The 23969-nt window shown below is 47.7% G+C and overlaps 1 protein-coding gene and 1 pseudogene across 4 annotated transcripts in view; one reads left to right on the top strand and one right to left on the bottom strand.

The window, feature by feature from the left end:
• Window positions 1–3832: 3832 nt before the first annotated feature.
• Window positions 3833–23969, bottom strand: part of AXL (AXL receptor tyrosine kinase) — a 28591-nt gene continuing 8454 nt past the window's right edge. Inside the window, exons 7-20 of one of the 4 annotated variants that reach the window (XM_005868773.2) lie at window positions 21486–21696; window positions 21041–21180; window positions 20205–20355; window positions 19968–19994; window positions 17815–17947; window positions 17421–17512; window positions 15103–15198; window positions 14891–14968; window positions 12680–12772; window positions 12180–12301; window positions 11460–11569; window positions 7108–7267; window positions 6475–6611; window positions 3833–4882 (exon numbers count right to left, since the gene is read on the bottom strand). In XM_005868773.2, the coding sequence (XP_005868835.1) occupies window positions 4531–4882; window positions 6475–6611; window positions 7108–7267; window positions 11460–11569; window positions 12180–12301; window positions 12680–12772; window positions 14891–14968; window positions 15103–15198; window positions 17421–17512; window positions 17815–17947; window positions 19968–19994; window positions 20205–20355; window positions 21041–21180; window positions 21486–21696 (1902 nt within the window). In that variant the 3' untranslated portion in view covers window positions 3833–4530. The remainder of the gene's footprint in view (window positions 4883–6474; window positions 6612–7107; window positions 7268–11459; window positions 11570–12179; window positions 12302–12679; window positions 12773–14890; window positions 14969–15102; window positions 15199–17420; window positions 17513–17814; window positions 17948–19967; window positions 19995–20204; window positions 20356–21040; window positions 21181–21485; window positions 21697–23969) is intronic. The other 3 variants (XM_005868771.2, XM_014541708.1, XM_014541709.1) reach the window with 3 other exon arrangements.
• On the top strand, window positions 8034–9593 carry LOC102242758 (annotated as a pseudogene).

Here is a 23969-nt window from a genome sequence, read left to right on the forward strand (position 1 = left end):
AGGTGGCGCTGCAGCTCCTCCCGAAGTTCGTTCACCTTCAGACGGCGCACATCCATGGCCCGGGCCCCCGGGGTGGCCCCCGAGCCCGGCCCGGCCTCCCAGGGCTCTGTCCCCCTTAAACCTTTACTGTCAGGAGGCGAGGGGGAAAGGGGGGGGCTCACTCCAATGGCGGCGGCAACTCAAAATGGCCGCCGCCACCTCCCCCTCCTCCCTGGCTCCATGCTGTGCAACACGGGTGCCAATTGGCCACCGCATTGGGAGCAACGGGCGCGGGCCCGAGACTCGGCCAATCAGAAAGTGCCTTTCAAAAGCTGGTCGATGAAAGAGCGCAGGAGCTGCCGGGGAGGAAGCGTTGGCTTACGTCGATTCAGCGGCCCCAGTGGAGGGCGGGAAGAGGCGGGAGGCGGAGCGCACGGTGATTGGGTAGCGACCCTGCACTCGCTCCCGTAGGGTCGAATGAGGTAAAGGGAGTAAGAATTTAGGCCAATCAGCGATGAGATCTCAGAATGAGCGCGCCTCACAGCCTTTCCTGCGCAGCCCCAGCATTAAAGTAGTGTCTCTGTAACACATATCCTGATTGGTCTAAATCTCCCGCCCCTAGAGGAGTCCAAGCGGGTAAACTCACTAGAACCAATGAAGTGGAGGGTCAACAGACACCCCCTCTTTCACGATTGCCTTTAAGAAACCGGAAAGAGATGAATTCACGAGGGACTCGCCCCTTGCCGTTAGGGCGGTTTCAAAACAATCTGTCCACCAATCGCAATTATTGTCTTATCTCACCAAAGCTCGTACAGTTGGGTCGCTTTAGGAAAAACTAACCAGATTGGCTATTCTTCAGCGGATAGCCTCACAAATTTCACTGTGGAGGGAGGTATATGAGCTAGTGATTAAGTAAATAAGTTATTCTTTTTTTGTTTTTAAAGCTTTTATTGATTTCAGAGAGGAAGGGAGAGGGAGAGAAAGACACATCAACGATGAGAAAGAATCATTGATCGGCTGCTTCCTGCACGACCCACACGGGCTCGAGGGGGCAACCCGGGCATGTGCCCTGAGCGGGAACCCAACCATGATTTCCTGGTTCATAGGTAGATGCTCACCCACTGAGTCACTCCGGCTGGGCTAGATAAGTTATTCTTGATCTGGAAATACTAGTTGACTTCAGTGAATCCTGAAGGTTTGATAATAGAGGCTAGTAGACTAACAGCGTGAGAAAAGTTGTAAAGGAAATCGCACCCTCTCCCCTTGAAAGTAAATCTCAGGGCGCCTCCTGCCACGATTATAGCTTCGCTGCCATCTTCCTCTATGGTTGGTATTCCTATGGGTGCTCTGCATGCGACCATAGAGCCATCCCCCCGCCCCCCCCCCTCCCCCGCCCAAGGCCTCCAGAAGTTCTCGGGTCTCTACCCCAAATCCTTTAAATTGCTGTTCAGTATATCTGGCTGTTTGGCGTCTGTACTGACAAGTCAAACACACAGGTCGGTGGTAGCTAAGCCTGTGTGTTTGAGCTAAATATGAGCGCCAGTTTCACAGTATCTAACCCTGCACCACCTGTCGCCTGGAACTGAACGGACACAAAACTTCTGTAAGATATACAACTGAGATACACATGTAAACGCCGGCTGCCCACTGAGCCTTACCTTAAACCCACAAAAGCCACACACAACCCCTATGTAGACAAAGGCACACACAACACAGATAAACATGTGACGGTGAGATCAGATCACATGCATCAATTCAAGGGACAATACATCAAACTGCAGTGTAGATATGCCCGCTAAGATCCGCACCGGCAGGAGGCGCCAAATGATAAAGGCACGGGGTATATTACAACACAAGCTTACACTACAGCAACCTAGACACACAGCACCCACTCAGAAGCCGGACAGACACTCACGTGGGCCCGGAGGTTCCAATCCAGACACCCCGCCCCTGGCCAACGTAACGTCTGACTTCCTCTCTCCTCCCAGCTTCCCACAGATTTATCCTAAAAAAGTTTGTGGCCCAGATTGAACTGTTGTCAGTGTCCAGGAGCTGCCACCGGGGGGCGTCCGGGCGCTGCCAAGGGCTCCTCCATTTGCGGTGGGACACACCCAGGAACTTGTGTCCGCCCTGCATGCAAAACACAGTGTGGGCTTGTCTCGGCAGGAGTTCCTTTGTGGGCTGGAGATTATTGGCGATATCCTGTGCCTGTGTTGCTATGTGAATCTGAATGTTTGGGTCTGTGAGTACCTGTTGTACTCTATGTCTCTGTGTAACTGTACTCTTTGTGTTACTTTAGTTTCTTCCTAATGTTGGTGAGTATCTGCCTGTGCATCATGTTTGTTTGTATCTATAATTTTGTCTCTGTTGCTCTATGTGTCTGAATTTCAGTATCTCTGTATTTGTGACCAGGTGTATGCCCATTAATAGGTGTCTCTATGTGACCCTGTATTTATGTGCCTATTCCTCAGTAGGGGTTTTGGAGAGTCTGCTTTTCTTTGTGTGACTTTTTGTCTATGTGCATGTTCATTTCTATCTTCTTTAAAAGATCTCTCCTGGATCCCATCAAACCCTTCTTTTTATGACGGGGAAACTGAGTTCCAGAGAGACCACACGATTGTGGAGAGAGACAAGAGAAAGAAGTGTGGTTACAAAGTTTTATGTGATATAAGCCCCTTTGGAGGTGTCAGAGTCCACACTCTGTACAGGGGGATATGAGGGACTGGCTCAGGGTGCGGGCAGCATGGCCCAAAAGGAGGAAGATTGTCCCCTGGGGAAAGGAGGCCTCCCTAATGCATTGCACAGGCTTGAGGGGGGAAAACCCCACATGAGGGGAGGAGGAAGCAGAGGTGGCTCGGGAGGGTCACATGGAAGAATACTATAAAGTTAGAACCTTGGAACCTTGGAGTTCAAGACCTGTAGACCTTTAAAACCTTACATTTGAATTTTAGAACTGCAGTGCCTAGAATCTTAAGATTTAGAATCATGGATTCTTGGACCCTTAACTAAAATCCTAGAAAGGCAGAATGCAACATAGAGCCTAAAGGTGTCCAACATTAGAAATTATTAGAACTTTGGTATCTAGTTAATCACAACTAACTGTAGAGTCTTATACCTTTGATGCTGAGGACCCAGAATCTTGGACCAATAGAATCTAGAGTGCCTTGGAATACAGAACTTAATATTAGAATCTTAGATTTTAATAATCTAGGACCTTGAAACATATGATCTTGAATCTTAGACACAGAGAATCTAGGTTCTTAGACTAAGTCTTAGAACATCACATCTGAGAACATTAGACTTTAGAACCTCCATCTGTAGATTCTTAGAACTTTTGAATTGCAGAATCTAGAATCTTAGACCTTTAGGATCCAGAATCTCATAACAAGAGCTTCAAGGATCATAAAGCCTTAGAAACTCTAATTGACCATCATTAGAATCTTATTTTTTTTTAATTTTTTTAAAAAATTAATTTCAGAGAGGAAGGGAAAGGGAGAGAGAGATAGAAACATCAATGATAAGTGGATCATCGATCGGCTGCCTCCTGTACGCCCCACACTGGGGATCGAGCCCGCAACCCGAGCATGTGCCCTTGACCGGAATCGAACCTGGGACCCTTCAGTCCGCAGGCCGACGCTCTATCCACTGAGCCAAACCAGCTAGGGCATCATCATTAGAATCTTAGAACTTGAAAGGATAAAATCTTGAAGCCCTTATGCTCTAGACGCAGCGGTTCTCAACCCGTGGGTCGCGAACAATGAAAATACATCCTGCATATCAGATATTTACATTACGATTCATAACAGTGGCAAAATTACAGTTATGAAGTAGCAATGAAAACAATTTTATGGTTGGGGGTCACCACAACATGAGGAACTGTATTAAAGGGTCGTGGTATTAGGAAGGTTGAGAACCACTGCTAGAGTAGACTCTAGAGTCAGCCAGGGGATTTATACTCTAAGAGGCTTAGAACATCAAATTTTAGAACATTAGGCCTTAAAACCTCTATGTCTAGAATTATAGAATTCTAGAACCTAGAGTCTTATACCCTAAGGAAAATGAAATCTAGCATCATTGAGTCTTAGTTCCTATGCCTAGAATCATAGAACTTTAGAACCCCAAAACTTACAGATTTTATCAAGAATCTTAAAAACAGGAAAATCTAGGGCCGTAGAATCTCAGAACTTTCAAATATAGACCTTAGAGCATTCATGTCTAGAACCTTAGCACTTTAAAATTAGATAATTTGGAATTTCAGGTCCTTAGAACCTAAGGCTCATAACGTCTTTGAAACCCAGAACCTAGGCTCTTTAAACCTTAGAATCCAAAATCTTGGAATGTTAGACTTAGGAGGAAGCTTAGGGATTGCAGTCCAACCCCTTCCTTTTACACACGGGGACACAAAGATGTGGAAAGTGAGAGGATTTGTGTGAGATGGAAGTGGAATTGGTAGGAAGAGAGAGCTGCAGTTGTGAGTAAGGTCTGGAATGGGAACGTAGGTGGCAGTGCCTAGCTTGGGTCCTGAGAGGAAGTCCCAGGCAGAGGGTTGTCTCAGGCTCCATCCTCCTGCCCTGGTGGTGCTGGGGAGCCCCTGTCAGCAGGTAGGGTGGGGCCAGGGGCTGTAGAAGGGCAGAGGACATAGCGCCCAGCAGGATGGACCTCAGCCGCGGTGAGGCAGCTGCAGGAATCCTTAGGATCAGGCTGGGTTGGGGGGTCAGCTCCTCCAGCAGCTCCAAGTGGTTCAGCATGACTCCCACCCTCATCCATGTTGACATAGAGGATTTCATCAGGCTCCTGGGCAGGTGGCAGGGTCTTTAGTGTGTTCTCCAGATCTTCCCGTAGCTGTGAAAAACTTGGCCGGTCCTGGGGGTTTAGCTCCCAGCACTGGGACATCAGGGCATACCTAGGACAGCAGAGTGAGCGGTGAGAGACTGAGCAGGGACTTAGAAGGGGAACATTCTGAGAGTTAGGGGGAAATTAAGGACACTAAGGGGACCAAGGACATTTCATGGGGCTGGAGGGAACTATTACAGTTGGGGGTATCTATGGGGACTGAAGACTTCTCAAGAGTTTCTGAAGGATTTCTGGGACACTTGGGAGCTGAAAAAGGTATTGGAAAACCTCTCTACGTATGGGATGGTATTCTAGTGATAGTTTGCTACAGCAGAGCTTTCCAGTGTGGCTCCCCAGAACAGACTGGCATCAAAGACTTGCAAGCTGTGTTGATTTAAAATATGTGCTCAAATTCTTTGACATTCTTCTTTTCCCCAAAAGATAGAACCTAATTTCCCTCCCCTTCAATGTGGACTGGACTTCTTGACTTGATTCTGACTTACAGCTGTGATGTTGTGTGTGACTTCTGAGACTAGCCTGTAAAAGGCATTGTGGTTTCCTCCTTGCTCTTTCCCATAGGATGCTCATCTGGGTGAGGCCAGCCACCATGTTGTGAGGAAGCTCAAGCAGCACTATGGCAGGGTCTTCATAGAAAAGAACTAAGGCCTCCTGCCATAGCCATGTGATTGAGCTACCTTGAAAACAATCTTCTAGTCCCAATCATCAGATGGCTGCAACCCCATCTTGATAGCAACCTCATTAGAAACCCTGACTCAGAATCACCCTGAATCTTGGCTGTAACCTCATTAGAAATCTTAATCCAGAATCACCTGCCAAGCTGTTCTCAGACTTTGACCTTCAGAAACTGAAGGCAATAAATGCTTCTTAATTTGAGCTACTGGATTTAGGGGTATGGGTAACTAATACACTAGCTATGCAGCCTTTGGCAAGTGATTTACCATCTCTGGGCTCCAGTTTCTTCTCCTGCAAATAGGAATAATAATACTTCATGTGGCCATTTTAAGGACCAAATGAGTTAATATATGCAAAGCGCCTAAAACAGTGCCTTTGAGTAAGTTCTATAGAAACACTAGCTATTATTCTTGCTCCCCTCAGCTTCTGGACACCCAAGGAGGACCTGGGGAGCCTGCAGGCCCAGCAACATCATGCTGGATAAATGTTCTGCTCTCTGGGTGTCAACAGGCGACAAAGTTTGATAAGCGCCGTCCTAAAGAAGCCTGAGAGCATCTCAGAGGAGGCTTGAGGGTTTGGGGAAGCTCGATATAACAACCTGAAGGATTTTACAGAGGGTCCTGGGGGTTGAAGAGCATCTGGTGAAAGCGTGGGTGCTCAGGAGTCTGGGATGGATTAGAATTCTTTGAGAGTGGGGGAGTCTCAGAGGCAGAGCCCCCAGGTAAGATTGTGTAGTTATTCACTGCTCATGGATAACTGGCTGAAGAGGCTGATCCAGCCTGCACTCCATGCACAAGGCAAAGGAGGAAAGGACACCTTTTGCTAATTCACACCCCTGTGGAGCAGTGGTGAGGAGGGCAGGTGGCCTCCTCAACAGTCTGAGGGATTCTGTACAGGGTCCTGGATATGTTTTGGAGTGAAATCTGGGACTAAGTGGAGATGGTGGGAGGGGGACCTAAGGGTCCTCACAGTCCATCCAGACAGTCCACAGGCTGCTTCAGGCGGTTTCCCTGACGCAGGTAGTCGTAAATCTCGCTGTTCTCCACTCCTGGATATGGGGTTTGGCCCCGAGTGGCAATTTCCCACATTGTCACCCCGAAGGACCACTGTGGAGGGCAGAGGGGAGAGAATTAGAGTGTTTCTCCTGCACAAAGACACCCCTGAACACACATTTATGTACACATGTGCACATAGCTATCTTTGTGGGTGCATCACAGCTATTCACAGGACCACTTTGGCACAGGTACACCCTCATAGAGGTAACTTTTGTGCACACAGACATGCTCACCCATGCACACATTTACACACTTAATGGACACATGGTCTCATGTGTCACCCTCCACAGCCTGCCTATACACATGTATACATACTTACCACCACCTCTTATAGCCTTAACTGTCTATATGTCCCATGTAGAACCTGCCACCATGCACACATGGACCTGTCCACATCCCTAGCATGTCCACAACACTGTTCATAGTCACCCACCATAACTCAGACATGAGTAGCCCACGTGGACAGGTCCCTGTGAGCCCAGGTGCAGTGTGAGATGACCAGGCCACACCCTCCTGTTGTACCCACTCCTATCAGAGGTGCACATACCACATCACTCTTGCTGGTGTAGACGCGGTCAGCCAGGCTCTCAATGGCGATCCACTTGACTGGCATTTTGGCAATACGTCCCTGGCGGTAGTAGTCCCCATTGTAGATCTTTTTGGAGAGCCCAAAGTCCGCCACACACACGGACATGTTCTCATTCAGCCTGCCAGGATTGGGGAGAGGAACAGGGTCATGACATGGGTTCTCCACCAGGAAGCCTACTCTCACTCTCAGACATCTCTATCTCCACCCTGGCTGTCCTGCTTGGGATTAGGGCCTGTCTCTCCTCCTTGCCCCAGATTTGGAAGGAACTGTGTTACTTCTTGTTTCCTCCATAAAATGAGGGCGGGACAAAAAGCTACTGAGGGCCTTCCCAGCTCTGGCTTTTTGCCAGATTCTAAAGTCCTTCCTAAGCTCCTTGAGTTTGATTATCTGTTTTAAAAACAAAACAAAACAAAACTGTTTTCTTGATGTATAATATATATGCACAAATCTGAATTTTCACAAACACACCCATGGAATCAGCGCACAGATTAAAGAAACAGAATATTATGGGACACCCATACAAGGGATATTATACAGAAAACAACAAAAAAAAGAACAAACCACTGAAACACACACACACACACACACACACACACACACACACACACACACACACTATGGACCAATCTCAAAAACATCATGCTGAGCGAAAGAAGCCAGACACCAAGGAGTACAAACTGCATGGTCTCATTTGTGTGACATATAAGGATAAGGGACAGCAGAGCAGTGAGGGGAGGAGGATTTCAAGATGGTGACTATAGTACTGGCTGTGGCTGTGGTGATGACCTAGCCCTGGGTCAGCAGAGTTGAAGGTGGTGGTGTTTGCTCTCCCGAGGGGCCATCAGGAGCTCAGCGGGGACCGAGCCTAGGCAGTTGGTGGTGGTGCCAGCACCTTTCGGCTTCTGGGACAGCTGCGGTGGCAGCGGCGTTCAGGTTCTAAATGGTTTCTAAGTTGAGTGCAGATTTTCATGGGACTTTCAGTTGCTTTGATGATGTCCCATTTAAGATCGGAGACAAATTCAAAACACCAGCTAAAGTTGGTCTACCTATTGGCTTCTCCTTGCCTGATTGTTTGCAGGTTGTCAGAGAAGTACAGTATGACTTCTCCTTGGAAAATGAAACCATTGAGTGGGCTGAAGATATTAAGAAAATCCAAGACCCAGCGGGAAGCAGAGGGTAAGGTTGAGGAAGCAGAAGCTAAAGTGAATTCTAAGAGTGGCCCAGAAGGCGATATCAAAATGAGCCTCCCAAGACTCACAGCACAGCCACAGTGCCACTTCCTATTAACCCCATCCTTGCCACCTTCAGCACAACAGCATCCTCACCCCTACTCGGGTCAGCAGCAGTGCCACGAAACAGAAAGTTCTCAGCTCACCCCACACAAAGGCAGATTTCAATCCTGTTGACTTTGAGTATGAAGAAGACCCATTTGATAATCTCGAGTTAAAAATTATTGATGAGAAGGAAGAGCTGAGAAACATTCTGGTAGGAACCACTGGCTGTTATTGGACAGTAACTTGCTTAGAGGAGGCTCTGGGTCTGTATTACAGGCATCCCTGGAGCAGGCAACACTAGATTTCAAGCCTCTTCATAAACCCAATGGCTTTATAACCTTACCACAGTTGGGCAACTGTGAAAAGATGTCACTGTCTTCCAAAGTGTCCCTCCCCCCCATTCCTGCAATAAGCAATATCAAATCCCTGTCCTTCCCCAAACTTAACTCTGATTACAGCAATCAGAAGACAGCCAAGCTAGCAAGCACTTTCCTAACACATTCTGGCTCCGAAATGGCACGTTCCAGAATTCCCTAAAACCTTCCACCCAAAGCAGTGCCAGTGAGCTCAATGGGCATCAAAATCTTGGGCTTTCAGCTTTGAACTTAGACAGTGGCACAGAGGTGCCAAACCTGACCCTTTCTGATATGATTTCCCAGATGCCTTCCCTCTCTGTCTTGTCTGTGTGTACAGAAGAATCGTCACCTCCAAATATAAGTCCCATGGTCACACCTCCTAATCTCTCAATGTCACAAGTGCCCAACACTCCCAGCTGTCCCCAGTCTTATTCTGACCTGCAGACGCTGTCCCCTGTGAGCAGTAGTGTGTGGAGACAGTGGTCAACATGGGCTACTCATATGAGTATGTCCTGAGAGCCATGAAGAGGAAAGGAGAGAAATCTGAGCAGATTCTTGACTATCTTTGTATACAGACAGCTCTGTGGGAAGGGCTTCGACCCTCTTTTAGTGGAAGAGGCTCTGGAAATACACCAATATTCAGAGGACAATATGATGGAGTTCCTTCAATTAATTAGCAAATTTAAGGAAATGGTTTTGAACTGAAAGACATTAAGGAAGTTATGCTTTTACATAACAATGACCAGGGTAATACTTTGGAAGACTGCATGGCTCAGGCTGAAGCCAGCTGAGACGAGGCCCTGCTTAAGCTCTTCACCTGCGGGGAAGGAGAAGGGGCACAAGTCCAGATTTTCCTTTGGGGATGGAGGGTCAGTGTGCTTGCCAGTCTCTATGAGTCTAGGCCAGCCGTGGGCAAACTACGGCCCGCGAGCCGGATCCGGCCCGATTGAAATGAATAAAACTAAAAAAAAAAAAAGACCGTACCCTTTTATGTAATGATGTTTACTTTGAATTTATATTAGTTCACACAAATACTCCATCCATGCTTTTGTTCCGGCCCTCCGGTCCAGTTTAAGAACCCATTGTGGCCCTCGAGTCAAAAAGTTTGCCCACCCCTGGTCTAGGCCCTGAGCTGGGGAGAAGGTGGGGAAGATTTGGGCATGTGAATGCCCTTAAAACAGTCCTGGTTCCTTCCATATTAAATGTATTTGTATTTTGAGAAGTGTCCTTCCCACCTCGGCCCTCCAGAGAGGCCCTGGGTTCAATTCCAGTCAAGGGCACTTGCCTGGGTGTGGGCTCGATCCCCAGTAGGGGGTGTGCAGGAGGCAGCTGATCAATGATTCTCTCTCATTGTTGATGTTTCTATCTCCCTCTCTCTTACTCTCTGAAATCAATAAAAATATATTTAAAATAAAAATGAAAAAGTTGATATTGAAAAATAATAAATTAAAAATAAAAATAAATAAATAAATAAGAGAGACTACAGGGGCATAACAATCAAATGCAATGTGGGAACCTTGAATAGGTCCTGTTTTAGAGGGAAAAATAGCCCTAAAGATATTTCGGAAGACAATTGGAAGAATTTGAATATGGATTGGATATTAGATTATGTACGAAATTATTGATAATCTTCTTAGATGTGATAACAGAATTACTGTTTTTACTTAGGCATAATTCCTTATTCTTAGAAAATACCTACTGAAGATTTAGGGTGAAGGGTCACCATCTTGGCAACTTACTTTCAAATGGTTGAGGGGAGAGAGAAAAAGAGAATAGAGGAAAATGGCAAAATCTCAACAAGGAGGGTATATAGGTGTTCATTATACAAGTCTTTCAACTTTTCTGTAGGATTGAAATTTTTCAAAATAAAAAGTGTTGGGGGGAATAAAATATTTTCTATATTTCTGAGAGTTGTGAACATTTACACATTTTATAACAGATACTCTGATTCTTCAGCTCCAATTTCTATGAGTCCAACATTGTAATGAGACTAATATTCTAAGCCTGTATTTACACACACACACACACACACATACACACACACACACACACACAGTCCATTAATGGGGGGAGGGGTCTAGTCTCCTTATCCAATTTGGCCCCTCCCCAAGGGCAGCCCCAGACAAGACACTCAGCATAGAGAGGGAGAGAAATGAGGCTTAAATGTCACCACCCTCATCGGTCACCTCTGCCCCTTTGCTCACTCATGCTGCCCACTGAGCCCACCCTCTTGCCTCTTCTCTCTCCACATTCAAATACTCCTTTAAGATTTCAGTTCATGGCCCATCACCTCTAGGAAGCCTTCCCCAATCCCCTTGCTGACCTCTCTATCCCAGTCCTGAATTCTGACCTGTGCAAAGGGTATGTGTGTGTGTGTGCCTAGCCCCCTCTTTCATCCTGAGAAGGAGGAAAGGAGCTCCCTATAGGGTTTAGGGCAGCTGTGGCAAACTACGGCCCACGGGCCGGATCCGGCCCATTTGAAATGAATAAAACTAAAAAAAAAAAGACCGTACCCTTTTATGTAATGATGTTTACTTTGAATTTATATTAGTTCACACAAATACTCCATCCATGCTTTTGTTCCGGCCCTCCGGTCCAGTTTAAGAACCCATTGTGGCCCTCGAGTCAACAAGTTTGCCCACCCCTGGTTTAGGGTGTCCCTGGAAGACTCAACACTCACATGCAGTTCCTGGCGGCCAGGTCCCGATGTATGAATCTCTTGGTACTCAAATACTCCATGCCACTGGCAATGTCTGCCATAAACTTCACCAGCATCTGAGTGGGCAGGAACTAGGGGACCAGGGCAGGAGAGAGGTCAGTTGAGTTCCTGAGACCCATCCCTCCTTCCTTCCCCCTTTCCTTCCTGTGTGTGCCTAGCTCTGCCCTGCAATGGTTTCCCATGGCTACAAGAATTAAATCTAACCCTTTCTAACAAGGCCCTATATAATCCCATTCTGCCTTCCTCTGTGACTTAATCTCCTACTGTTCTTGCCCTCGACATACACTCCTTCCAGGGGCCTCCTTTCTAGTCTTCAAACAAGCCATGCTTGTTCCCACCTCAAGCCTTTGCCCATCTTCCCTTCAGGATTGCTTCCTCCCAGATCTCTCCACCTCCCACCGGCTGGCTCCTCTGCTTAGTGAGACCTCCTTGTCTATCCAAACTAATTGCCTGGCCTCCTCTCATTCCTCTTACTCTATAATTCCTTCCTAGTACTCAAATCATCATGCCTATTTATTTGTTAACTTGTTTATTGTTGTCCCCCCACTGGCAGACAGTTCCATGAGAGCCAGTTCTTGGTCACCATGGTCTTCCCAGTGTCTGAGTAGCACCAGGTACCTGGTAGGTGCTCAAGTAATACTTGTAGATTATTAAAACTTGTAGATGATTATATGCCCTCACCACTGGCTGGTCCCCGAGTCGAGAATAGAGAAGGAAGCTGTGTAGATCTCCATGTTTCATGAAAGGTAAGATGACCACAGGTGCAGGGAAGCCATCTAGTTCGGAACCCTGGAAACAGACGCCTGAGTCCCCCAGGCAACCCTGTCACTCCAGCTGGACAGAAAGGGAAGCCACCCCCTCTCCCAGCTCAGTCTGTCCCTCTCCCTCAAATCTGGCCTCCAAATTGTTTTAGGGGTGGCAAGGACCAAGTTTCAGAGAAGACATTTCCAGCACTGTTCCCAAGGATGTTTCCCCAGTCCTCCTGGGGACCTCAGCTATTTCTGGGAAAGGTCACAGGTCACATTCCAAGCTGAGGGAGAGAAGGAGGGGGCAGTTTGCTGGCTCTGAGGGAGGGGGAAACAAGGGAGCTTGGAGCTTTGATCTTCCCAGTGCCAGAGGGATCTTCCCTTTAGTGTTGCTTCCACAAAGCCTGTAGGCCCCCTAAATCTGCTGTCCCTCACCGATGAGCCTCATGACATTTGGGTGGTCAAATTCTTTCATGCAGACAGCTTCACTCAGGAAATCCTCCAGCTCCGACCTTGTGCAGATGGCAACTTGGGGGAGAGAGGAAGGAGGGTAAGAAGGAGGGGATGAGAGGGGAAGCAGGGGAGGGAGTATTTCCCCTCTTCCTCCTCTCCTTCACTATCATCATCATCATCATCTTCTTCATTAAACATGACCGTTAAGTGCCAGGTGCTATACTCAGAATTTTACATGTATTAACTCATTTAATCCTCTGAGGTGTTCCTATTATTTTATCCATTTTAAAGGAGGGAAACCAAGGCACATAATGGTTAAGGAACCTGCCTGAGGGCATACACAGCTTGCAGAAGGAATAGGCAGAATTCAAAGTCAGACTCCGGGTCCAAGTGCACACACCACAGTAGGCTATGTCCCAACACATTTCCAATAGCAGTGGGGGTCTGTGTGATTTTTCCTGTTTTACAGCTCAGGAAAGTGGCTCACAGAGGCAAAGTGACTTGCCCAAGGCCACACAGTTGGGATTGAAACCCAGGTCAAGAACATAGGAGATGTTCAAAAACAACTGAGTGAGTGACTAAGTGATGACTGCATAACCCAAACTTTTGGCCCCAGTGATTCAGAAAGGATTGTTCCTCCCTCACCTCCAGCCTGACCCTCTATGCTTTTTCCCTGTATGGAAATGATTTCCTGCCGTGGACTTCCTGTGCTGTGTGGCCCTGGACTGGCTCGCACCTTCTCTGATGATGTAAATAGTATAGTCACAGTCCACATCAACTGCATGTACTACGTTCCACACCTAGCATTAAGTGCTTTGTCTCACAACATCCTAGGACAGTGGTTGGCAAACTGCGGCCCCTTGCGTGTGGCTCTTTGCCGGAGTCCATTCATTGTCTTCACTAGCTGAGTTCAGACAGAGACCCCCAAAAGCTAGTAACCTTTGAAGTCCTAGCAAAGGTCAGGACTGCGCCCCACCCAGTTAATCTAGGAACCACCCAGTTAATTTAGGTAATAATAGATGAAGCATCATCCCCACCTTAGTTCCCTTAATTCCTTAGATACTTATGTAGATCCTTGTTCATTATTGTTGATCAGATACTCTGCCTATTCCTGGAAAGTGTCTGCTGATCTGTGTGTCATTGAAACCTCCTTACCCTAAGGGCTACTCCAGATCAATAAAAGATCGGAGCGGCCTGAGCATCGGTGGAAGTCCTTTGGGCCTTGCCCGCCTGGTCCCCCAATATTGCAAAATTATCTCGTGTTTTTTTCTCTCATTTGTTGTGCGGCTCCTCTTTCAGATACCGAACCCTACTCCACGCAGAACGTGGAGGGAGTGTTACTCGACACTCTTCCATAAAATACCACGTGCAGGTGCGCACGTACAGTGAGATTGAAACTTCATGGCCACACTCAAGGGGCCAAAGAGCCGCATGTGGCTCGCAAGCTGCAGTTTGCCGACCACTGTCCTAGGAGGTAGGGCCATTATGATCCTTTTTTCCACATGAGGAATGGGAGGCTCAGAGAGGGATAGTCACTTGCCTGAGATAACACTGCTGGTAAATGATGAAGCCAGGTGTACCTCATTTCGGATCTTTCTTGCTCTGCTATGTATCACAGGGGGCTGGCCCTTGAAAACTACATTTCCCAGGCTCCCTTTCCTACTGGTTTGTTGTTGGACTTTGCCAATGGGAAGCACTAATGGGAGACTGGCAGGTGGACAGGAAGGAGGAGGGGAGAAGCCAGGGTATTTCACCCGGTCTTGTAAGGCTTCCAGTATTTCCTTGGTGGTGGCTGTGTCTCCTTTGTGTTTCAAGCTCCCACGAGGTTTCCGCTAACTCTGTGATTCCCAAACCCTGACAGGCGTCCCTGGCCATGGGCTCTGGTAATCCTGGTCATTCCTTCCCTCTGCCCTTCAGGCCTAGAGGTGGGAATGACTACTGCTGCTGCTAATCTCCAGGTTGCGTCACTGCTCCCAGGTGTCCCTTCAGTCCTTCCTACACCTTTGTAGTAATCTCACCATATTAAATTTCTCCTGTTGAAGTACCTAGCATGGACTTCATTTCCTGCCTGGAAACACTGAGGTTCTGTGGTAAAGCCAATTTGCTGTTAACTCTTCTGCTCTTCTGCCTCCTTTGGGGCATTGGGAAGGATAGGCTAGGGGACGGGGATCCCACATGTGTGCACAGACTCACTCTTCATTGTCTTCACAGCCACCTTGAGGATGGAGTCATCCTGGTTGAGCTGGCCCTCCATCACAGCTCCAAACTCTCCTGTAGGGGACCAGAGGGAGACACTGACCTCAGGGGGGTTTATAGGGGTTGCATTTTCGTGTGGTTGGGTGGACGTGGGGAAGTGAAGGACTCCTTAGTTCAGGGGGATATATATGTGTGCCAGGGGGACTCACCTTCCCCCAGGGTCTTCCCCAGGGCCACCTTATGCCGGTCCACCATCACATCCCGCAGCTTCTCCTTCAGCTCTTCGCTGATTCCCAGGCTGTTCACTGCATGGGGAGTGGGGATGACAGAGCCATAGAGCTGGGCTGACATTTACATGCTCAGAGATACTTCTGCATTTACTCAGAAATAGCTACTGTCCTGAGCACCCTCCACTCCCACCCTAGCTCCTCCTCTAGACCCCTTGAATATTCCCCAAGAGGGGCACCTAAAAGGTTGGAGCCTGTCACATAATCTCACATCAGTGGGCACATTGATTGGTTAGTGTTCTGCCATACCAGTTGTTCATAATATTTATTAAAGTTTTATTGAGGTATATAATCTGTAGAAATCATAAGTGACCAGCTCAACGAATTTTCACAAACCAACCCAGCAGTCTAACTAGCACCCAGGTCAAGAACAGACCATGACCTACCCTCTCAGGGGTGGCCACTTTCCTGACTCTCTTACCATAGATTAGTCTTCTCTGTTTGGGGATGTTATAAACATAGAATCATATATTGTATTCTCTTTTGTGTCTGTCTTCTTTCACTCAACCCGATGTCTACGACACAGTTGTCGTAGTTATAATTGATTCATTTTCATTGCTCTATAGGAAGAGTTCCCAAACTTATTGGCCTCAGGACCCCTTTACATTCTTAAAATTATGGAGTAATGCAAAGAGCTCTCATTTACGTGGCGTATGTAGAGAGTGTCCCCCAAAAATGTATACACACTTTAACTGCTGATAGCTCAATTGATGTTTATTTCTTTTCAGATTTAACCCATTGGAATGAATAATTATTCAAAGTGTGTATAGCCCTAGCTGGTTTGGCCCAGAAGATAGAGTGTCAGCCTGCAGACTGAAGGGTCCTAGGTTCCATTTTGGTCAAGAGCATGTACCTTGGTTGCAAGCTCCCAGCCCTGGTCGAGGGCATGCAAAAGGCAACCAGTTGATGTGTCTCTCTCATATTAGTGTTTCTCTCTGTCTCTACCTCTCCCTTCCGCTCTCTCTAAAAATCAATGGAAAAAAATATCCTTGGGTAAGGATTAAAAAAAACCACACACACAAAGAAACAACAAAGTGTGTATACATTTTTGAGATATCCTGTCTATTGATATTTACTGTATTCAAATTAAAGCAAATAGATTTTTTAAAAAACAAGAATACATAAGCACACATTCTGTCAACCAACAGAGTGATGACATCATCACACATTAGAAAGTTCCTGGAAAACTCCATGGAATCCCTGTGAGAAAGTGAGAGTGCAAAAGGGCAAAACATATCTTGATATTATTATGAAAATAGTTTTGACCTTATGGACCTCCTGCAAAGATCTCAATGCCCCCCAGGGACTGGATCATACTTTGAGAATTGGTGCTGCATGTGATTCCATTAGATGAGTGTGACCTGCTCACTTCCTCTTCCTTCTCCTCTTAAATTAATGGCTTTTCCAGCCCCTTCTGAAATCTCCTTGGGGCCTGGAAGCCTTCTCACTGTGTGCTAGGAAGAGACCTAACTCTGCCCCCTCCTTTTTCCCCCTGGATTTAGGTTTCCCCAATGGGAAGATGAAGAGATTTGACTGGGTGGCCTCTGAGCTCCTCCATAGCTGGGACCCTCCATAACTCTACAGTCCTCTAACAGAGAGCCTATAGTTTTAAAATTCTATAATTTTCAAGACCCTAAGAGTCTATAGTACTGAGCCTATAATTTTTTTAGGCCAAGATCTATTCTACCTCTCTCACATCCTATAATTCTAAGAGGCAGTAAAGAAGATGGACTTCAGAGCCAAACTACCTGGGTTAGAATCCCAGCTCTTCAGCTGACAAGCTGTGTGACCTTGACCAAGCATCTTAACCACTCTATGCTACCGTTTACTCATCTGTGAAGTGAAGGGGGAATAACATGCCTACCTCACTGGATTGCTCTGAGGATTAAATTAAGTGACATGTGTAGAGCATTTAGAACAGTGTCTGTCACATAGGAAATGTTAGGGTTGGCTGTCATTATCAGCATCATAATCATAACATCGTCATTTTAACTATCAACACATTGTTCTAATATCCTATGGCTCTGAGGTTTTGTCTTCCAAGATTTATTGTGTCTAAGATTCTATTGTTCTAAGGTTCTTCTGTGTGATTCTACAATTCTGTTGTTCTTAGAGTCTGTGGTCCTAACATCCTAGTATTCCAAGGCCTTCAGAAATGTTTGGTTCACGTATATACAGAAGACTGAATCTCTACACTTATTATCCCCAAACCAGGGCATGGAGGCATGGAGTTCACTTACAGGTGGCTTCAGTGGTCCGGCGACTGTAGGACTTGCGAACGCGATACCTGACCACCAGCTCGCCCCTCTCCACTGTTGGTTCAAACACCTCTCTGGGGGTGGGGTGGGGGAATGGGGAGGAGGTGAGGGTAGAGCCCATGTGGAACCCCCTCCTTCCACTAGCAGTAAAAGCAAGCACCATCCCAATCCCAAGTCCTGCCTTTTCTCTCCTCCAGCGTTTGCTGAGCATATCTTGGACTGCTACCTTCTTCCTTCCATTCATTCCCCAGACCCTCGCCCTAATTCCAGTTCTTGGTAATCTCTCCTCCTGCACTAGCCTCTCCATGGCCTCCCTGCTTCCAAGTTCTCCATTTTAGTCTATGTGAGCCTCCCTACTCACAGAGTTCCAACTCACCCATAGCGGGTCTCCTTCTTCCGCCGATGGATGAGGAACAGGGCCAAGATGAAGACACAGGCAGCGGCCACAACTGCTCCCAGCAGTACATACCACCAGGGCCATGAGAAGGAGGGGGCTGGAAGTTCACTCACTGTCAGGGCATGGGGGACAGGTCATGGCTAAGGCCCTGTGTCCATCTCCCTGAGACCCAAGGGGGTGATGTTGGAGGGAGCAGATGTGGATATATTTGATTAAGCCTATCATAGGTGCATTCACATATATGGGGAGACTGGACTGGGCTGGGCAAGGCATGCAATGAATGTGATATGAGTGAGTGTTAAAGTAGAAGCATGAGACTTGTAGGGTGGCTGAGGTGACTTAAGAGTGGGATGGACAGTTGAGGACAGTTGAGGAGTGTGTGATGAGTGTAAAAGGAGTGTGGGATGGGTTATAATAATACAAGGAGGGCCCTGGCCAGTGTTGCTAAGTGGTTAAAGTATTAGCCTGTGGACCGAAGGGTCACAGGTTCAATTCTTGGTCAAGAGCACATACCTAGGTTACAGGCTCGATACCTGGCCCAGGTCAGGGTGCGTGCAGAAAGCAACCAGTCGATGTGTCTCTCTCGCATCAATGTTTCTCTCTCTTTTCCCCCTCCCTCCCTTCTCTCTCTAAAAATCAATGGGAAAAATATCCTCAGGTGAGGATTAACAACACAACAAAAATAATGCAAGGAGGGCTGATGAACATGAGATGGGTGTGAGTAAATTGCTAGTAGAGGGGTGTGTGATATATGTGATAATTGTGCAAGAAGGGGAACTTGGGTGTGGAAAAACAGGCAAGTAAGGGAGAGAATGCATGCAGTGTAGGATGGGTATATGAGGCATCTGCATTAAGTATGCAAGAACAGTGAGGCTCCTGGGATAAATGACCAAAGAATATTTTTGAGGATTGTGTGATGACTGTGGAAGGGTTTTCACTAAGCGAGGATGAGAGTGAAGTAAATGTGCAAAGGGGTGTAGTGTGCAAAGGAATGTGTACAGGGTGCGGATGGATGTTGAAGGAATTGGGGGTGTGTGAGTGAAGAGTATTCAAGGAGTTTTAGATTCAAAGAGTGAGCAGTGATTTGTAAGAATTAACTTTGGTGTGAGAAGAGTGTGCAATGAGCATGTAAAATGTGTGGAAAGGACAGATGAGCCAGGGATGAATAAAAAGGGTGTGCAAATAGGGGGGGAGTGGGTGAATAAGAAATAGAGAATGGGAATGTGCTAAGTGTGCCAGGAGTTTGTGTGGGTGTGTGCAGAGAATGGGAATGGGTTAGGATTACCTAGCGGTGAAGGAGTAACATGGAAGGAGTATTGGATGAGTCTACAAGGAGAGTTGTAGAGTGTGGGATAGTGTGGACTGAAAGTTTTTCAGTGTTTGCAATGTGGAATGTATGGTGTGTGTGTAAAAAGTGTGCTCAGAGTTTGTGAATGAGAGGTGTGGGAAGCATTAGGTTTTGGAGGCATGTGTAAGGAATGAAGAATTATAATGGGATGAACATGAAAAGAGGGTGGGTTAGTGTGGAAAGGGTATGCAAAGAAGTGCAGAAAGACGTAAAAAATATTTAAGGATAGTGGGATGAGTTATAAGAGGTGGAATGGAATGGTGCTAGGAGGATACAAAGGGAGTAGGAGGAATGTTTGAGTATTGTTAAGAAATATTTGAGAAGGATGAATGTGAAGGGGATAACTCATCCACTGTTCCATCCATCCATCCATCCATCCATCCATCCATCCATCCATCCATCCATCCTTCTTTCCTTCCTTTTAAGATGCCCACTAGGCCCAGGGCACTGTGCTGGCTGCTGGGAGGAGTTTTTGCCCCATAGGACAGAGCATCTGGTGGGGCCGGAGAAGCAGACAAGTGACAACCCACTAATGCTCTCAGAATGAAGTGAACTTCGAAGCACCTATCTATCCATCCATCCATCCACCCATCTACTATTCACTGAGTACCTACAATATGCTGGGCTATTCCAGGCACCTCCATCAAGGACCACATAAAAACAAGAAATAGAGGATTAGAGTGATGAGTCTGAGAAACATGAAAGGGATGTGTAAAGCATATGAGTGTGGTGATAGGGTCCTCACTGGGAAGGGAGGGAGGTGAGGGGATGCGAAAGCCCTTACCCAGCTGGTGCATTGGCTGTCTTTGCCCTGTGAGGAGAAAGGACAGAGGGAGGACATGCTCAAGGAGGGCAAGACTGGTGTGACCCAGGTGAGGGTATGAGGCTCAGTAAGATTCTAATAGGAACAGAGCCTAGATTGGGGCAACACTGAAAGTTGCAGAGAGCAAGTCAGGAGCATCTTGTGGAGTTAAGGTTCTTCTGGGTACTTTGAAGGGGGCTGACATGACTTTGGAGTTACCTGGGCGCCAAGGCTCTAGGGGCACGGGGAGGCTCCAGGGTCCATCCCCAGAGGCGGTGTAGGCTGCCACACACACCGTCAGGTTGGGCACAGTCCTGTCCTCCCGCAGCTCCAGGGTCACCTCTTGCTTTAGTCCTATGTCCATTAGCACCTAGGACATCCAGACTTAGCATCAGGGTAGAGCCCCAGGTTCTTAACGCTTAGGCCTCAACTCCCCAACCTTCTGGAAACCTTCTCATCTCCAATACCTTCTTCCCTTCTTCTTCCTACCTTTTCATCCCCACTCCTTTTATCTCCATCCTCGTGCCCACTAAAATATCAGTTCCACTAGGACAGGACTAGGACAGGACTTTGTCTCATTCAGTGCCATGTCCTCAAGCCCTACAACAGTGCATGGCACACAGTACTTATGCTGGAAACTGAATTCTCATCTTTCACTCTCATCTCTCCATCCCCTTCTAAATCTCACCCTTTTTCCCACCCTACTTCTCCACCCCAGGGATGCTGTTTGCACAGATAATAACTTTGTGCAAATTAGAAAAGGCATCCCTTCCTCAAGATGCTATACAACTATCTGCTGTACCATCGTCATGGTAAAACATGGAGGCTCCTGGGATAAATGACCAAGGAAACATGTCCACTGAAACACTATTTATAATGATTCATAAATAGCCATTCCCTCCCCCTCCCTTGGACCTCTTTAACCTTCTCACAATGTGCTCTCCTCTGCACTACCCAACCTGTACAACTAACTGTCCATATCTGCCCTGTCATCTTCTCCTCCCCATTTCCCTCCTTCTCAGCTCCTCTCCCCAACCCCAGCCAGCAGCACCCACCTCAGGAGTGTCCTGGCCTCGATAGGCCAGCCGGTACCCTAACAGAGTGCCCTGCAGGGGTGCCATTGGCTTCTGCCAACGCACGATGGCTTGGCTCCCATTCCGTATGGCGGTAACGTTCTTAGGGGGGCCCAGAGGCACTGGAGGACAGGGAAGAGGGGAAGCTGGCACCCCTACCTCTTCCTGACTTCTCCCTGACCCCAGGAAGTGAAGGCAGGGTGCAAAGAGCATGCGCATGGGCAACTCATGCAGGCCTCCCAGGAGCGGAAGCATAGGGAAGAGGTCCGGGAGAGATGCCAGTGCTGTGCTGAGGAGTGGGGACTGAACAGGAAGGAGATGGAGGCCACATGGGGTAAATGGGTGAGAGGAGATGCTGAGGGTGGCACTGATGTGAGCAAGGTCCAGGGGGCAGAGGGCAACGTCTCCCCCACCAGCCCCTTCTTACCTCCCTCAGGCGTCTCCACGGGAAGCCAGTGGGTCCAGGGTGAGGGGCCCTGGCTACTGGCACATGCCACCCTGATGTGATAAGGACTGTGAGGACGGAGGCTGTCCAGCTGTAGTTGGTGAGGGGGGACGGATACTTGCATGGTGAGGGGCTCCTCCGGGGGATCTGGCTCTCCCAGCCTGATGCCGACCCCATCATCTGACAGCACAGCCTGGGGACAGAAAAGGGGTGTGAGGACAGGATGGCCATGCAATCACATGAGCAGTCAGACAACGCTCGGTGGTGGTCCTTGTGATTACACAACTTTGAAAGGATGTGTGTGTGTGTGTGTGTGTGTGTGTGTGTGTGTGATAGCTTCATTCTAGTGCTCCATGGGCACCTGCATTTGCAAAGCGAAGAGACCATTCAGCTGCACAATGTGGTTCTGTCATCACTTGCAAAAGCTACCTCTGGCAAGATGTTCCCTCATTGAACCTCAGTTTCCTCATCTGTAAAATGGGGTATAATGTCTCCCTACTTCGAAGGGTTGACTGAAATGATGCTCCTAAGCATTTAGAAGAGTGCCCGTATGTATTGTTTGCCGTTATTAGTATTGTGTGTGTGTGTGTATGTGTGAGGTTGCCTTGGCAACAAGTGTCCAATTCCACACACCTTGCACAGCGGCATAGGCTGGCACACCCACCTGCCCCCCAGGAACGGCCAGGTCAGGATGGCAGGGCTACAGCTGGGGAATATACCTGTGCAGCACATAAACTGGTTTGAACATCACACCAACAGCTAACATTTCTTGAGTGTTAACTATGTGTCAAGCACCCTGTCAAGTGCATGTTTGGGTGAACTCAGTGACTTCTTACCACCACTCTATGGGGTCAATTTCTTTTTTCATTCCTATTTTACAGATGAGGAAACAGAAGCCCAGAGAGGTTCAGACACTTGCTCAAAGTCACAGGGCTCCCACATGTGGAGATAATACCACCCAGAGGCCTGGGGAGGAGGTGGGCAAAGGGTGGGTAACAGGATGAGGGGAGACTGTCCCCTTGCCTGCTCTTTGGCCCACAGTGACAGCCGGGAAGAGGAACCTCTGCTGGGACAAAGGGGACAAGGATGCAGACACTCAGCCTCCCATGCCCGCTCCCACTTCTCTTTTCCCTGGGATGGCTGTGACCCTCCCATTCGAACCCTTCAGCCCCAGCCTATGCACAGCAGGAAGTGAGACCTGCAGAGGGAAGAGGACATACTTCTGCTTTCCTGCGGACACTGGATGGGTGTGGGGTGGGGGTACAGCTGACACCTGACCTGGCATTTGAGCTCTCCCAAATTGGCCTGGCCTCTGGGATTGAATCAATTTCATCCTCTTTAGGCACTGGGGAGGACTGGTCATTTCTTCTCCCTGGGCCTCAGTTCCTTGCCTTGAAAATGGGAAGATTGACAACCACTACTTTTAAGGTTAAAATGACAAGTGAATCAGGTTGTGTCCAAGGCACATAATTGTAAGAAAGACAGTTGCTGTTTAATCAAGTACTGGCTCGAAAGGGTTTCTAAGGCGGTAAGGAGCATCCTTTGGGTTTGGTGAGACAAGGGTTCGAATTCCACCTCTCCACTTCCTGGCTGTCACCTTGGGCAAGTTTCCTAACTACCCTGAGCTTTAGTTTCTTCATCTGAAAAAAGGTTGTAAACACAGACCACATTCAACAAACACACAAGGGTAACACATAGGCCCAACACATAGTTGGCACTCAATGAAAGTTGGCCATTATTAATTATCATCTCCTATCATGGGCAATGCCCTACCAACTTCCGAATCACAGAGGTCTTCAGGCCAGAGCTGGATCTTGTATTCACATGTCTGTGTGTTTGTTTTTCTTACACTAGAGGAGGAGCAACTTGGGTGCAGAAGGCTGGTCTGGCCCTTCTCAGCTGTCAGGTAGTCTTCTTCTGACTGGCCCTGAGCCAGGCAATAATGAGGACTGAGTGGTGACTGAGACATCCTGGCTGTGCCCTTCCAGAGCTCAGTCCAGTGGGGAGACAGACTCACCCCCAGACAGTGACAACCCAGAGTGGTCAGGGCTGAGGTGTGAGAAGCAGGGTTGGGGGTAGCCAGTGGTGACCAAGATGGCTGTCTCAGGGTTTCCATTCTGACTACAGTCAATATCACTGATACAAAAAAAAACCACACAGCCGAAACCGGTTTGGCTCAGTGGATAGAGCGTCGGCCTGTGGACTCAAGGGTCCCAGGTTCGATTCCGGTCAAGGGCATGTATGTGGGTTGCGGGCACATCCCCAGTAGGAGATGTGCAGGAGGCAGCTGGTTGATGTTTCTCTCTCATTGATGTTTCTAACTCTATCTCTCTCCCTTCCTCTCTGTAAAAAATCAATAAAATATATTTAAAAAACAAAAAAACAAACAAAAAACAACCCACTGAAAATAGCTAATAGTTTATTATACATTTCCATTTGCATTTACTTATTGAATTCCCACAACAA

Source organism: Myotis brandtii, unplaced genomic scaffold (genome assembly GCF_000412655.1).
Source record: "Myotis brandtii unplaced genomic scaffold, ASM41265v1 scaffold277, whole genome shotgun sequence".
NCBI lineage: Eukaryota > Metazoa > Chordata > Mammalia > Chiroptera > Vespertilionidae > Myotis > Myotis brandtii.